This window comes from Callorhinchus milii, unplaced genomic scaffold (genome assembly GCF_018977255.1).
Source record: "Callorhinchus milii isolate IMCB2004 unplaced genomic scaffold, IMCB_Cmil_1.0 Scaffold202, whole genome shotgun sequence".
In the NCBI taxonomy this organism is placed as follows: domain Eukaryota; kingdom Metazoa; phylum Chordata; class Chondrichthyes; order Chimaeriformes; family Callorhinchidae; genus Callorhinchus; species Callorhinchus milii.
In genome coordinates, this window is record NW_024704943.1 from 50,605 (window position 1) to 63,053 (window position 12,449).

Genomic DNA, 12,449 nt, shown 5'->3' on the forward strand with positions numbered 1-12,449 from the left:
CAGGACCCTCGTGAAAATGAGTCTTGTGACTCTTTCTGAGTAAACACGCGAGAATACTGCAGCGACGAGAGCGCTGGGTCGCCTTGGCACTCACAAGAGGCCGCCACATAATTCCGGGAGAGTCGCGTTTGCAAACGTGACTTGGGTGACCAGAATGACCAACGTTACACAAATAATACAAAAGCATCTCGTGTACCGATGTAGAACTTCCTTTGCACCGTGCTAATCGGAACTGCGGGGGGAGGCTAACAAACCAAACACAAAAAGCGATTTTAAAGACATGAGTTTTCACATCAATTCCTGCAAATAGTGCGTGAGCTGTCTGATGCTACGGAGCTGTGTCAGAGCTTCATCCACATCTTTGCGGAATGGCAGCAGATGCCCAGCAGCTCATGGCACTCGTGACAATCGAGGTTATTCGAGTTTCCCGTTTCTAAATGTACTGCATAGCACTTGGCCATGATGTTGACCCCGTGATGTTGACCTTACGGGGTTTTCCGGCCACGGATTTATGCAACAAAAAAAGTTCTTAAGTTGCAACTTCCAAGAGCGACTTGGAGGGCACTGCGATGTATTTGGGGCATCACTGTCTGCGAGTAACAGTGATTCATATCCACTCATGGGGCTGCCTGCCAATCGAAAAAAAACCCGATTTGGAAACGTTTATTTTTAAGTTGCCCCACCACCACCCGACACAGCCAAATACGCGTCACGTGTGCAAGCGTTTAACAATGCGCCAATTATTGTTTTAGCTCACCGGTGATTTAAGAACAATTATCACCACCAAGTTTTGCAATTATATCGACAGCGTTTTAATTGAATCTGCATCTTCAGGTCAAAACCCAGGAAGTCAGAATAACTGCGTTGCCTGACCCAGCTTTTTAAATCGGTGTGTCATGACCTCACAGGAACAAGTAATCACATTCAAACTATAGATGACAAATTAAACTATTAAAAATGTATTCTAATTTATCTAATTGATTTCACCAATAACCTCTCAGAAGAGCCAGCATCATCTCTAGAGTTCATTTTGTATTTGAGCTGTGAAAAAACATCTGCAACAATGTGATCACACATACAATAATATGAAAACGGCTCCGTTCTACAAATAGAATAGGTTTTTATTTTACTGTTTAGTCAGACTATTCAAGCAAGGCCTCGGCCTTTCACTTCGTTCCATTTCATCTTCGCGCCTTGGGTGTCTCCGCAGAACCGCCTCTGTCCATGATCTTGGAGCGGAATGATCGAGCCAGGTCTCTGTATGGTGTCTCGGAGTCCATGGGGGAACGTGGGAGATGCAGGAGGGAACGGACTCGTGGAGCGCGCAGAGCCAGGTTCTGAGCCAGACCCACAGCGCTGGAACTCACCCAGTACAGGCTCACGGCCTGCGGGGGACACAGGAGGCACAGGTGAAAGATCACACACTCTCCACTCTTACACACACGGGATATGTTCTCAGTGGGTTACCGGTGTCTGGCTACAGTTTAGGGTTATATGAAGCCGGGCGCACATTTGGCATGCACTTAGCAGGAAACAAAGGTATTCCAGTAAAATTCGTTAATTCCAACTGGGAGGACTAACATTTTACTGGAATGTTTTTTTATGCTGTCATTTGTGACTTGGCTGAGATCATCAACTAAAACAAAACCTATATCCTGCTCAAATGAGTATTGAGGCATTGGTGCTCATCTCCTGTTTACAGCCCTGAGTCAGTGGTGGTAATTCAACATTCCTATGGCAGGGTTGAGTGTCTATCGAACAACCAGTTGACTCCCCCACATAGTGGTATTCTTTTTAGTGACCCCACAGAGATGACGGGTTGAGTGAAGCCCCAACGAGGATTTTAACTAGCGACCCTCTGCTTGTGAGCTGTTCGGTCTACGGCTGAACTACCTGGCTCGGCACGAGTGCAGCACTTCGCAACCGGTGGGCCGCACAGCACCAGCGTACTGCGATAGAACTCGCAGGTGTGCCGCAGTATTTTCAGAATTACTGTACAGGAAAGAACCTCAAGCTCCCACCTCCTGCCCTCCCCTCTCCAATGGTCACGCAAGCGCAGTACGGCAGCAGCAGCAGACAGCTGTCATCCTCCACCCCCGGTCCTCTCAACCCCCTCGGTCTCGCATGCGCAGGGGGGTAAACGGCCGCCACCAGCGGCGTGTATAGTGAACTACGATACAATGTTCCCAGCCGGGCCTACCGTCGGGACGTTTTGCTTCGGTGTGCCGCGTAGATCTAGCGGGCTTGAAAGTGAGTGCCGTGGAATGAAAAAGGTTGCGGAGCACTGCTCTGACTGGCTCGCGAGCTGTGAGCGTGAGCATACGCACCGACGGGACCGCTGCGGCGACTGGCACCATCACTATTGACAGCAGTCGGATGAAGTTTGTAGCAAGCCGCTGCATGCGCGACATGTCCTTCCTCTGCAGCGCAAACATCTGCAACACAGACATGGACAGCTAACTATAAAATTTTACCAGGTAAGGAGATACTTAATATTGATGCACAAATGGGAAATTAAACTCAACGATGTATATTTTACCACGCAAGGCCCACTGAGCCATAGAGCTCTTTTCCAGAAGCGACCTGGCCGCAAATGATAGCTCAACAAAGTGGCTTATCACCACTGGTGGAGCCAGTGGGGGGGGGGGGGGGGTGGCACGTGCCCCCCCAATGATCCGATCGAAATCCCTAATTTCGATCGGATCATTGGGGTTTATTAGTAATAAATCGGCATTTTGCGACCCCCACTGCCACCATATGAGATGAAAGGGCAATAGTCTGAGTCCATAATTGGCAATAAGTAACTGCAAAGCAGTTATAAGTGATTCAGAATTGTGCGCAGTTGCGTATATAGTACACGACTTCCCTGAAGGCATTCACCTTCAGCGAGCGCGATGCCGATCACACACGGTTCAAATTCGAGCCTCGATCGATGGCTGTGCCATCGCCGCACACGCGTCGAATAAAAAGCAAGGGACAAGTCCTTACTTACTAACAACTATCATTTTTCATTGCTGGAAGGGTTGCCCCTCCTACCTGAAAATCCTGGCTCCGCCATTGCCTTATCACATGCAAATTTATATCAGCCAAATACTCTAAATGCATGTTATAAATGTGGAGGGAAAAACCGGAGGACCTGGAGAAAAATCCACGAGACCACCATGGGGTGAAAGAGACATGCAAACTCCAAATATATAGGAGTCAGGGTGGGGATCAAACCCACGATCTCCCACATACCAAGAGGGAGTTAACATCTCGCCACCATGGTGCCCCTTGCTGCCATCCATCAGCATAACACACAAACCCCGCCCCACAATACGATAGTGCGTAAACATAAACATGGCTTTTAATCGAGCTTACAGGGCCGCAAAGCACAGGCAGAGACAAACCAACAAGAGAACAGGCAGGAAGTGCAGGCAGACACCGCAGGGACCTCCTCCGTGGAGACGGAGTGGAACATAAGAAGCAGGTGGTATTTTGAATAATGAACCGCGTTTTTACTGCTGCACCGGGAGATGGAATCGAATCGGTGATCTCTGGATTGTAAGACCAGCGTGCTACCCGTTAGACTACAGCGGCGCCCTTAATATCTCTGTTCACAAGGTCACACGTTACGTTTATTGGTTACGAGCAGGAAGTGCCCGGGGGAAAAATATATTTCAAAACTTGTCTTCTATTAAAAACATAACATATACATACACAAACACTAAGCTATTGTGAAAGCCCGGCGTTCCGTCTGTCTGTCCATTTGTCCGTCAACAAAATTCTAAGAGGCTTGTAGAAGTCCGGGGGCTTAGTGTGTGTGTATCTGTCTACTTTGTTGAAACGTAAACCCAACAGTTTGTTAGTTAAAAGCGTTGCAAGGATAGGCATGCACAGACAGACAGACAGAGAAACAGACAGACAGAGAAACAGACAAACAGACAAAAAATTACATTTATAGCTAAGAAGACATATGGATAGTCCTCCACTTACGAACGAGTTCCGTTCCCAAAACCCGTTCGTAAGTCAGGTGTTAGTAAGTATATGTATGTATGTACGACACATCATATATATTTTTCACTATTCGGTTACGGGCGACAAGAAACAGCCGATTTTAAAACCCTAGTTGGAACCCCCCCGTCTTTCCCTCCCTAGTTAAGTCTTCATCTTCCCCCAAGTGCGAGGTCCCCACTTGGCTGGGGCAGTGGGGGCCCCTATTCCCCTCCTTCTCATGCCCTTTCGTGTGGTTCCATCACACCGGAGTGGATTACCGTGGATTTTCTGTACCCCGTCACTGGAATATTTCGGAGTGTTGTATCGGGCTGGCATTTTGTTGTAATAAAAATGTGTTTCAAGAAACTCGAGTTGGAAATAACGTCACCTTGGTTCAACAACTTCATCACAAACCTCGACAATGAGCAGGTTTATGAGGCCGAGAGAAATGGGCAGAATCCACGTGGCGTCCGGTAGCGTGAGATTGGAAAACCACAACATTCCTCCTTCCAGGAGGCCTCCATACACGCTTGACTCTGCAATCAACACCACACTTTATCAGTTGCGCATTATCCCCCACTCTCAATACCATCCACTCCTTTGCAGATAACACACTTTACACATCACTCATTTAAATCACAGACTGAAAAGTATTTAGTTGCCCAATGTGCAGATACTTTCCAATCAATCACCACTGACTTCAAAATTAGTTTGATTGGGATGACAAAAACCAAGGCATGTTCAACTCAGAAACTCAATCAACGATTATATCACGTAAGGTTGACAATTCCACAGTTCCGTAACAATGATGTTCTTATACATACTAAAACCATTTGTCTGCTTGGCACAGCGACCTCAGCTGAGCTGTCATGGAACGGTTGTGTTGGTAATCTGGCTAAGGAGGCATCTAAGAAACTTAGTCGTCTTCTCCGTGCCAAAGCGTTTTCAACTGTAAATAATCATTACTGCTGCTACACACAACACAGAGTCAGTTGGAGCTAGAATCCTGCTGCTGTGATATCTGTGGTGGAGTGCCCAATTCCTACATCACTGCACCTGAGTTCAGAGTAGAGTCGTCAGGGTGATTCATGATCCAGCACTCAAGGACTCACTCCAGTCACTCGCTCAGTGATGGCCAGATACCTCCTTAGCACTCTTCACTACTACCATGGATACTTTCACCGTGAAATTCACCCATTGATTCCTACCAATGTTGAGCACTCTGTCGACCAAACGGTTTTGTCTCAACCACACTGTTCAACCACCACACTGCAGCTCACAATAACATACTCACTAATCCACTCCAACACCTACCTCACTGCACCTGACAGATTTACGAGTAAAGACGTTAGGGTGAGTAATGATCTAGAATTCACTTATTCAATCCAGTCAGTTGTTCACCAGTGGTAATTCACCCCCGTTAGTGGGTAGGTTGGTGGTGGGTTGGTGGTGTGGGTGTATGTGAAGTATGGGAATTGACGGCAGGAACTTCTTGACGGGTAACACACTTTTATTAAATCCTTCAGGTATCACAATACAACGTGTGGTCTTCCTTCTTCCTCCGACACACTCCACTAATCTCGTGTAAGCTCTAGGCCTCTGGCTACACACCATATACTCGACTCGTGTAAGCCCTATGCCTCTGGCTACACAATACACTCGACTCGTGTAAGCCCTATGCCTCTGGCTACACAATAATACATTCGGCTCGTGTAGACCTATGGCTACACACACTACACTCGCCTCTGGGTTACACAGAGTCCCGGTCCCCTTAGGACAGCGGGGCTAGGTACCGCAGGGCTCTAGGTCTTCATCCCCGTCTTCATTCTTCGCTGGTTACACACTGCCCTTACGCCTGTGTGCATCCCCTTTTATAGCCCCTGCTCACGAGAGGCGGAGCTGATGCGTACTTCAGCATGAGCATCGCTCCTTAATAAACCAATCACGACGCACTCTCTTTACGATCCGGTTTCCCCAGCGCGTGTTAACACTCCTCCACCAATCCCACCGCGCTGCCACCCGGTCACTCCCTCTCAGCATGTCACCGGTCCACAGCCAATCAGTACCCCGTAACCCACGACCCCGCGCTGACCCCTGATCCTCCACCGTCAGCGCGCGTCACCACCTACACAGCCAATCATCACACACTGTGCATACGATCCTTAATCCCAGCGCGTATCACCTCTACATCACCCCCTCCCACATAGCTTGCAGCCGGCCCGGCTGTTAACCTACAACACAACATAACGCAACGCAGTAATAAAGAACTCCCCATCCCAGTGTGCCCCGTAACACAACAACAACAACATAACACAACCTTAAATACGAAGCAATATACAGCCCGACGAACAACACAATAAAAGCGAACACCGTAAAACGAACGCGCCAAGTGTCACCGTGACCCACGCAGTGCCGAGGCGCTCCGGCTGCCTCGACTCCGCACGTGGTAGATTACACAAAGTAGCGCGACCTAGCGCGAGTCCGTCTGGCCGGTCCGTCGTATGGAACGGGACGTTGGCGACCGTCCGGTGTCTCCGGCAGCTCTAGACGGCACGGATCGGGCCTGGAAGGACCGGCCCCGCCGTGAAGATCCGGCCGCCGGTGGTCGGCAGCTGTCAGTTCCGAGACACCTGGGAGCGGATCAGGCGGAGACATGTGAGGATCAGGCAAAGACCTTTCCCCCTTAGGGTCGTCGGTCACGTCACATGCTCGGCCCTCACGACACAAGGGGAGGCCATATGGAGGCGAGAACGGTTTCAGTCGGGAGGGGTGGACGTACCAACGGCGTTTTCCCCATTTTATCTGAACGCACTGGGGGCGTGCAACCCGCACGACCTCCACGGGTCCCCGCCACGGCTTCAACAATTTAGGTGACGTAGCCAAAGGTGCCTGAGGGCAATGCAGCCAGGCCCTGTCACCTGGTTCCCAATTGTGCACGGACACCTTCCGTGCCCGCAACCGCTCGTTTGCAATTTGGCGAGCCCGCGAATTAAGCCGTGCGGCCTCCCTTGCCTCTGTCAGCTTATGAATATTAAATTTAATATGCTCTGCCAATTTCGAATTAGTTCGTGGTGCGGGCAGACCCAGCTGCGTTTCCATGGGCGGGTCGGCTTCCCGACCGTACATCAGATAAAACGGGGAAAATCCCGTAGCTGCATGGGGGGCCATTCTATACGCGGCGAGGACCCCAGGGACCTGCAGGTCCCAATCAACATGTGCCCCACACACCTGCTGGCACAGCATAGAAGTCAATGTCCTGTTAAGCCTCTCCACCATCCCGTCCGTCTGCGGGTGGTACGGGGAGGTACGCACCTTCTTGGTACCCAACAGGTCGCACACCTCTTGCAGTAATTTACTCGAAAAATTTTTCCCTTGGTCAGTCAGCAAGCGTTCGGGAGCCCCCTTGTCCAGGACGTAGCCCTGGACAAAGGCGTCCGTCACAGCCGCCGCCGACTGGTTGGCGAGTGGCCACGCCATAGGCCACCGGGTAAAATATTCGACCCCCACCAACAGGTACTTATTACCCCTAGGCGTGACCGGAAAAGGCCCCAGAATATCGAGTGCAACGAGCTCGTTAGTGCGCGAGACCTGAATAGATTGCAGCGGTGGATTAGCTGCCACGGGCGGTGGTTTCCGTCTGGCGCACTCAACACAACCCTTCAGAATATTCACCACGTCACCCCCATTCCCGGCCAATAATAGTCACGCTGAAGCAGGGCAAGCGTTTTGTTAACTCCCAAATGCAAGAGGCGTTCGTGTGCGGCCAAGACAATTTTCCCCTTCACAGCAGAAGGCACCACAATCGCGTGCCGCCGGGACAAACTGTCCCATCTCATTAACAGGCCTTGCTTAAGTACGTAGGAGCCAGTTCGTTCATGGTCGCCTTCGGAACCCCCGTCCTTCGGCGCAATGCTAGCAGAGAGCTGTCCGCCATTTGGAGACGGCCCCACTCAATCAGCGACAGTGAGAGCAGCGAGTCGTGACCCCCTGGGGTAGCGGGACCATCCCCAATTGGTGTGCCCGCGGTCGCAACCAATGCCCCCTCGCCTTCCGTAACTGGCGGTCTACAGCGCGCCGATCCCGATAAGCACGCACATTTGTGACAAGGCAACAATCGCGACAGAGCATCAGCATTTGTGTGTCGCGCGCACAGCGAATCGACCCATTCGAGGTCCTCCTTCGGATTAACGTTTTGCGTGGGGCTCGGATCAGCCTGCGCAACCAGCCGCTCTTCCGCAGGGACCTGCGCCGCGTGAGCTAGCACGGTGCCCTGCTGAATGACGGCCGGCCGCGACCCAGCGTTTAAACCCCTGACAACCGGATCCCTGTCAGCCCCAACCAAAGTGTGAGCCACCGACAAATCGAGACCTCCAACAGCCCTATTAGAAGGACCCAAAAGCGTGCCTTGATCCGAGGTCTCCCTCTCCCCTGGTTTCCGCAACCGGAGGGGAATTAACATTTGTGAACCCGGGGGCACGTGCACGGTCTGTGTTGCTAACGCTTGTATCGTAGCGCACGCCGTCCGAATTTCAGTAGGGTTCGTCAAAAATGAAATACGGCGACCCGATGGTAGTTCAATGCAACGCTGATCAATGAGAATTTTGATGGGCATTTTTGCCAAAAAATCTGTGCCCAATAGACAAGGAACCGCCAGGGAGGACGAAACGAAAACGGGTCCCGACAATTTGATATCCCCAATGCAAATAGACGCCCTAATCTGACCGATAATGCCCAACGATCCCCCATTAGCGGCGTAAAATGGCACATCCACTGGAAGCAGCGGACGACATTGTACAGGGAGAATGTTGTAAATGAGATCCGATATAATAGTCGCCGATGCCCCCGTGTCCACTAACACCCTGACCTCGACCCCATCAATAGATCCCGTAACGACGGATGAACCCGCTCTGGCAGCCACTATTCTGTGCCCCAACTCCGACCATTTAATGTCTCCCCGGACCCGGCCGAACCCCCCTCGCCGAACCGAATCCCCGAACTCTACTCGGCTCTCCCCCGCCGCAACGCGACGACCCATATGTGTCGAGTATGCGGGCCAAGCATGTGAGGTGCCGCGACTTGCCGGGGTTTGCAGGGACGACTTGGGGCCTTGGTCGTCGTCCAGCCGAGGTCCCATGGCGCGCTGACGTGGGGCGCGGCAACCGGAGGCCACGTGGCCACGAAGGCCGCAGTTATAGCAGGTGATGACAGTAGTCGGAGATCTCGGTTGCTCCAGCTTGCGGGCCGCTCGCAGAGGCGAACGACCCCCCGACCTCCAGTCCCCCGCTCGTCCCGCGATGAACGCGTCCTCTCGTGGGCTGACGACTTGGGGCACGGTGTCAACCGGACCCGGAGTTGAGGCCACGGCAGCGTTGCAGACGACCCCCTGCTTTCGTTGAAGGACCTCGTGCGCTTGCATGCTCGTGGCGACCCGTAATGAAGAAATATCGGTCTCGTCGGCCGTGTTGATGGGGACCCCCAGGTCCTGCGCCAACTTGAGCAGCTGCTCCAAAACCATCGCATCTTGGCCCTCCTCGTCCATACGAGGGAACGCGGCGTCAGCGAGAGCGAGCAACGCCGTGCGGTAGGCGAGCACGGTCTCCGTGTCCGCCTTCCGTCTTGCGTAGAAATGATGGCGGCACGCCGAGGGAGGACCGTAGACTTTTGCCATGAGAGCCAGCGCATCCTTGAGCGTGGAGCGGTCCGACCTGCGTGCGGACGTGAAGGCCGCGAGCGCGTTGTCGTCCAGCATGGCAGGCAGTGCCCGCAGTGCCGTAGCGTCGGACCAGGCGGACATCTCTTGATGCGCCAAAAATCTGCGCTGAAATTGGCTCCAATCCCCGCCTTCCGCCTTGAATGCTGACAACGTGGGAAGGCGCTGCTGAAAGATGAAGTCGTCCTCCTCCTCGTGCTTCCTCTCTGCCGCCCCGTCGGTGTGTAAGATGGCGGCCCCAGCGGCGGGTGTGTGATGGCGGTCCGCCGCGCGCGTTGGTGACGTCAGCGGGCGCGCATGGAGAACCGCTGCCACGTGGTGATGGCCGTTCCCGCCAAAAGTCGGTGCAGATGAAATGGCGGGAATCGCCAAATCGTTTTGGCGGGAATCTGCAGGGCGACCCTGTAGAACGTCGGCCGCCGTCCCCGCTCCTCCCGACGAGCTGATCTCCGCCAGGATGGACGCGGCGGCGAGCAGCAGCTCCGCCAGACGGGAGAGCGCTTCGCGAAGCACGGCGTCAGTCCCCCGTCGCTCGTCCGGCGCCGTCGGCGGATCCTGCCCCGTGGGCAACTCCTCTTCCTCACCCCCCGATGCCAGCTGGCCCGCGTCGTCGAGGTTGTCCCCGTGGTCAATCCCGTGGGTCCGACGGTTCCTCCTTGTATCCATGCTTGGAAGACCGTTTCACTTCTGACGCCAGTTGAAGTATGGGAATTGACGGCAGGAACTTCTTGACGGGTAACACACTTTTATTAAATCCTTCAGGTATCACAATACAACGTGTGGTCTTTCTTCTTCCTCCGACACACTCCACTAATCTCGTGTAAGCTCTAGGCCTCTGGCTACACACCATATACTCGACTCGTGTAAGCCCTATGCCTCTGGCTACACAATACACTCGACTCGTGTAAGCCCTATGCCTCTGGCTACACAATACACTCGACTCGTGTAAGCCCTATGCCTCTGGCTACACAGTACATTCGGCTCGTGTAGACCTATGGCTACACACACTACACTCGCCTCTGGGTTACACAGAGTCCCGGTCCCCTTAGGACAGCGGGGCTAGGTACCGCAGGGCTCTAGGTCTTCATCCCCGTCTTCATTCTTCGCTGGTTACACACTGCCCTTACGCCTGTGTGCATCCCCTTTTATAGCCCCTGCTCACGAGAGGCGGAGCTGATGCGTACTTCAGCATGAGCATCGCTCCTTAATGAACCAATCACGACGCACTCTCTTTACGATCCGGTTTCCCCAGCGCGTGTTAACACTCCTCCACCAATCCCACCGCGCTGCCACCCGGTCACTCCCTCTCAGCATGTCACCGGTCCACAGCCAATCAGTACCCCGTAACCCACGACCCCGCGCTGACCCCTGATCCTCCACCGTCAGCGCGCGTCACCACCTACACAGCCAATCATCACACACTGTGCATACGATCCTTAATCCCAGCGCGTATCACCTCTACACAACCACTAACTCACTCAACGACCTACCCACTCGCTCACCTACCCACTCGCTGACCTTTCCATTAACCTACCCACTCGCTGACCTACCCATTCACCTACCCACTCACTCACCTACCCACTGACTAATCTACCCCCTTGCCTATCCACTTACCTACTCACTCGCCTTTTTTAATTTGACCACGTAAGGCCCACGGAGCTCTATAGCTCGTTTTCAGAAGTGACCTGGCCACAAATGATAGCCCAATGAAGTCTCTTATCATGTGGAAATGTAAAGCAGCCAAATACTCTCAATGCATATTTCTAAATATGGAGGGAAAAACCGAAGGATCCGAAAAAAATGCACACGACTAAGAGGAGAGAGCGAGACATACAAACTCCTAATATGCAGGCATCAGAGTCAGAGTGAACCCACAACCTCCTGTATACTGGGTGAGGTGGTTAACATCTCGCCACCTGGGTTTCCGTATCCATCCCCGTGTCTCTTCTTCAGCGTGTGTGCTACAGGTGGGTGTCTCGGATTGCCAGCGCCATGTGACGGAGCTCCAGGGCGTGCTGCGTGCCCGCCAGGAGGGGCTTGGTGAGATGCTCTCACCCTGACTGAGCGCGGGAACACAGTGGGGCGGCACCAGCGGGACTCCCTGGACAACGCAGCCAAGGTGCACGCCAGCCACTCGCTCACTAATTCAGCCACTCACTCACTCAACCACTAACTTAAACCATTTGCTCAGCTACTCACTGACTCAACCACTCGCTCAACCACTCGCTTAACCACTCGCTCGCTCATTGAACAATCGCTCGCTCACTGAACCAATCGCTCCATCAACCACTTCCTCACTCAACCACTCATTCAGCCACTCACTCACTCACTCAACCATACACTCACTCACTCACTCAACCAATCAGTCACTCAATCATTAATTCAACCACTCACTCACTCAACCACTCACACACAGGCTCTTTTTTTAGAAGTGACCTGGCCACAAATTATAGGTCAACAACGTGCCTTATGAGGAAATGTATAGCAGCAAACTACTCTAAATGCCTGTTTTTAAATGTATAGGGAAAATCCAGGGGACCAGAAGAAAAATACACTTGACCATGGAGAGAACATGCAAACTCCAAATATACAGGTGTCAGGGTTGGAATCTTACCGACAACCTCCTGTATACCAGACGAGGTAGTTAACGTCTGTACCCAGGCAAGCTGTACATCGAGCTGGAGTGGACCGTGCGGCCCATTCCTATCATGCGAGTGGCTCCTACTGTTGTTATTGTGTTCATATCAGTTCAATTCGGATCATT

The 12,449-nt window shown here is 52.6% G+C and overlaps 1 protein-coding gene across 1 annotated transcript; it reads right to left on the bottom strand.

Moving 5' to 3' along the window:
- Positions 1-1,181: 1,181 nt before the first annotated feature.
- Positions 1,182-5,065, bottom strand: LOC121851905 (cytochrome c oxidase assembly protein COX18, mitochondrial-like). Its single transcript, XM_042345988.1, has 4 exons — positions 5,032-5,065; positions 4,390-4,511; positions 2,328-2,435; positions 1,182-1,385 (listed from the first exon to the last, which is right to left on the bottom strand). The coding sequence occupies exons 1-4, from the start codon at positions 5,063-5,065 to the stop codon at positions 1,182-1,184; spliced, it is 468 nt and encodes a 155-aa protein (XP_042201922.1).
- Positions 5,066-12,449: the final 7,384 nt, after the last annotated feature.

Excerpts from the sequence above, each read along its gene's own strand:
- LOC121851905 (XM_042345988.1), bottom strand. The coding sequence starts at position 5,065 with ATGAATCACCCTGACGACTCTACTCTGAACTCAG. Across the intron at positions 4,512-5,031 it reads CGACTCTACTCTGAACTCAG|AGTCAAGCGTGTATGGAGGC; the intron begins GTGCAGTGATGT and ends TGTTGATTGCAG. Across the intron at positions 2,436-4,389 it reads TAAACCTGCTCATTGTCGAG|ATGTTTGCGCTGCAGAGGAA; the intron begins GTTTGTGATGAA and ends TCTGTGTTGCAG.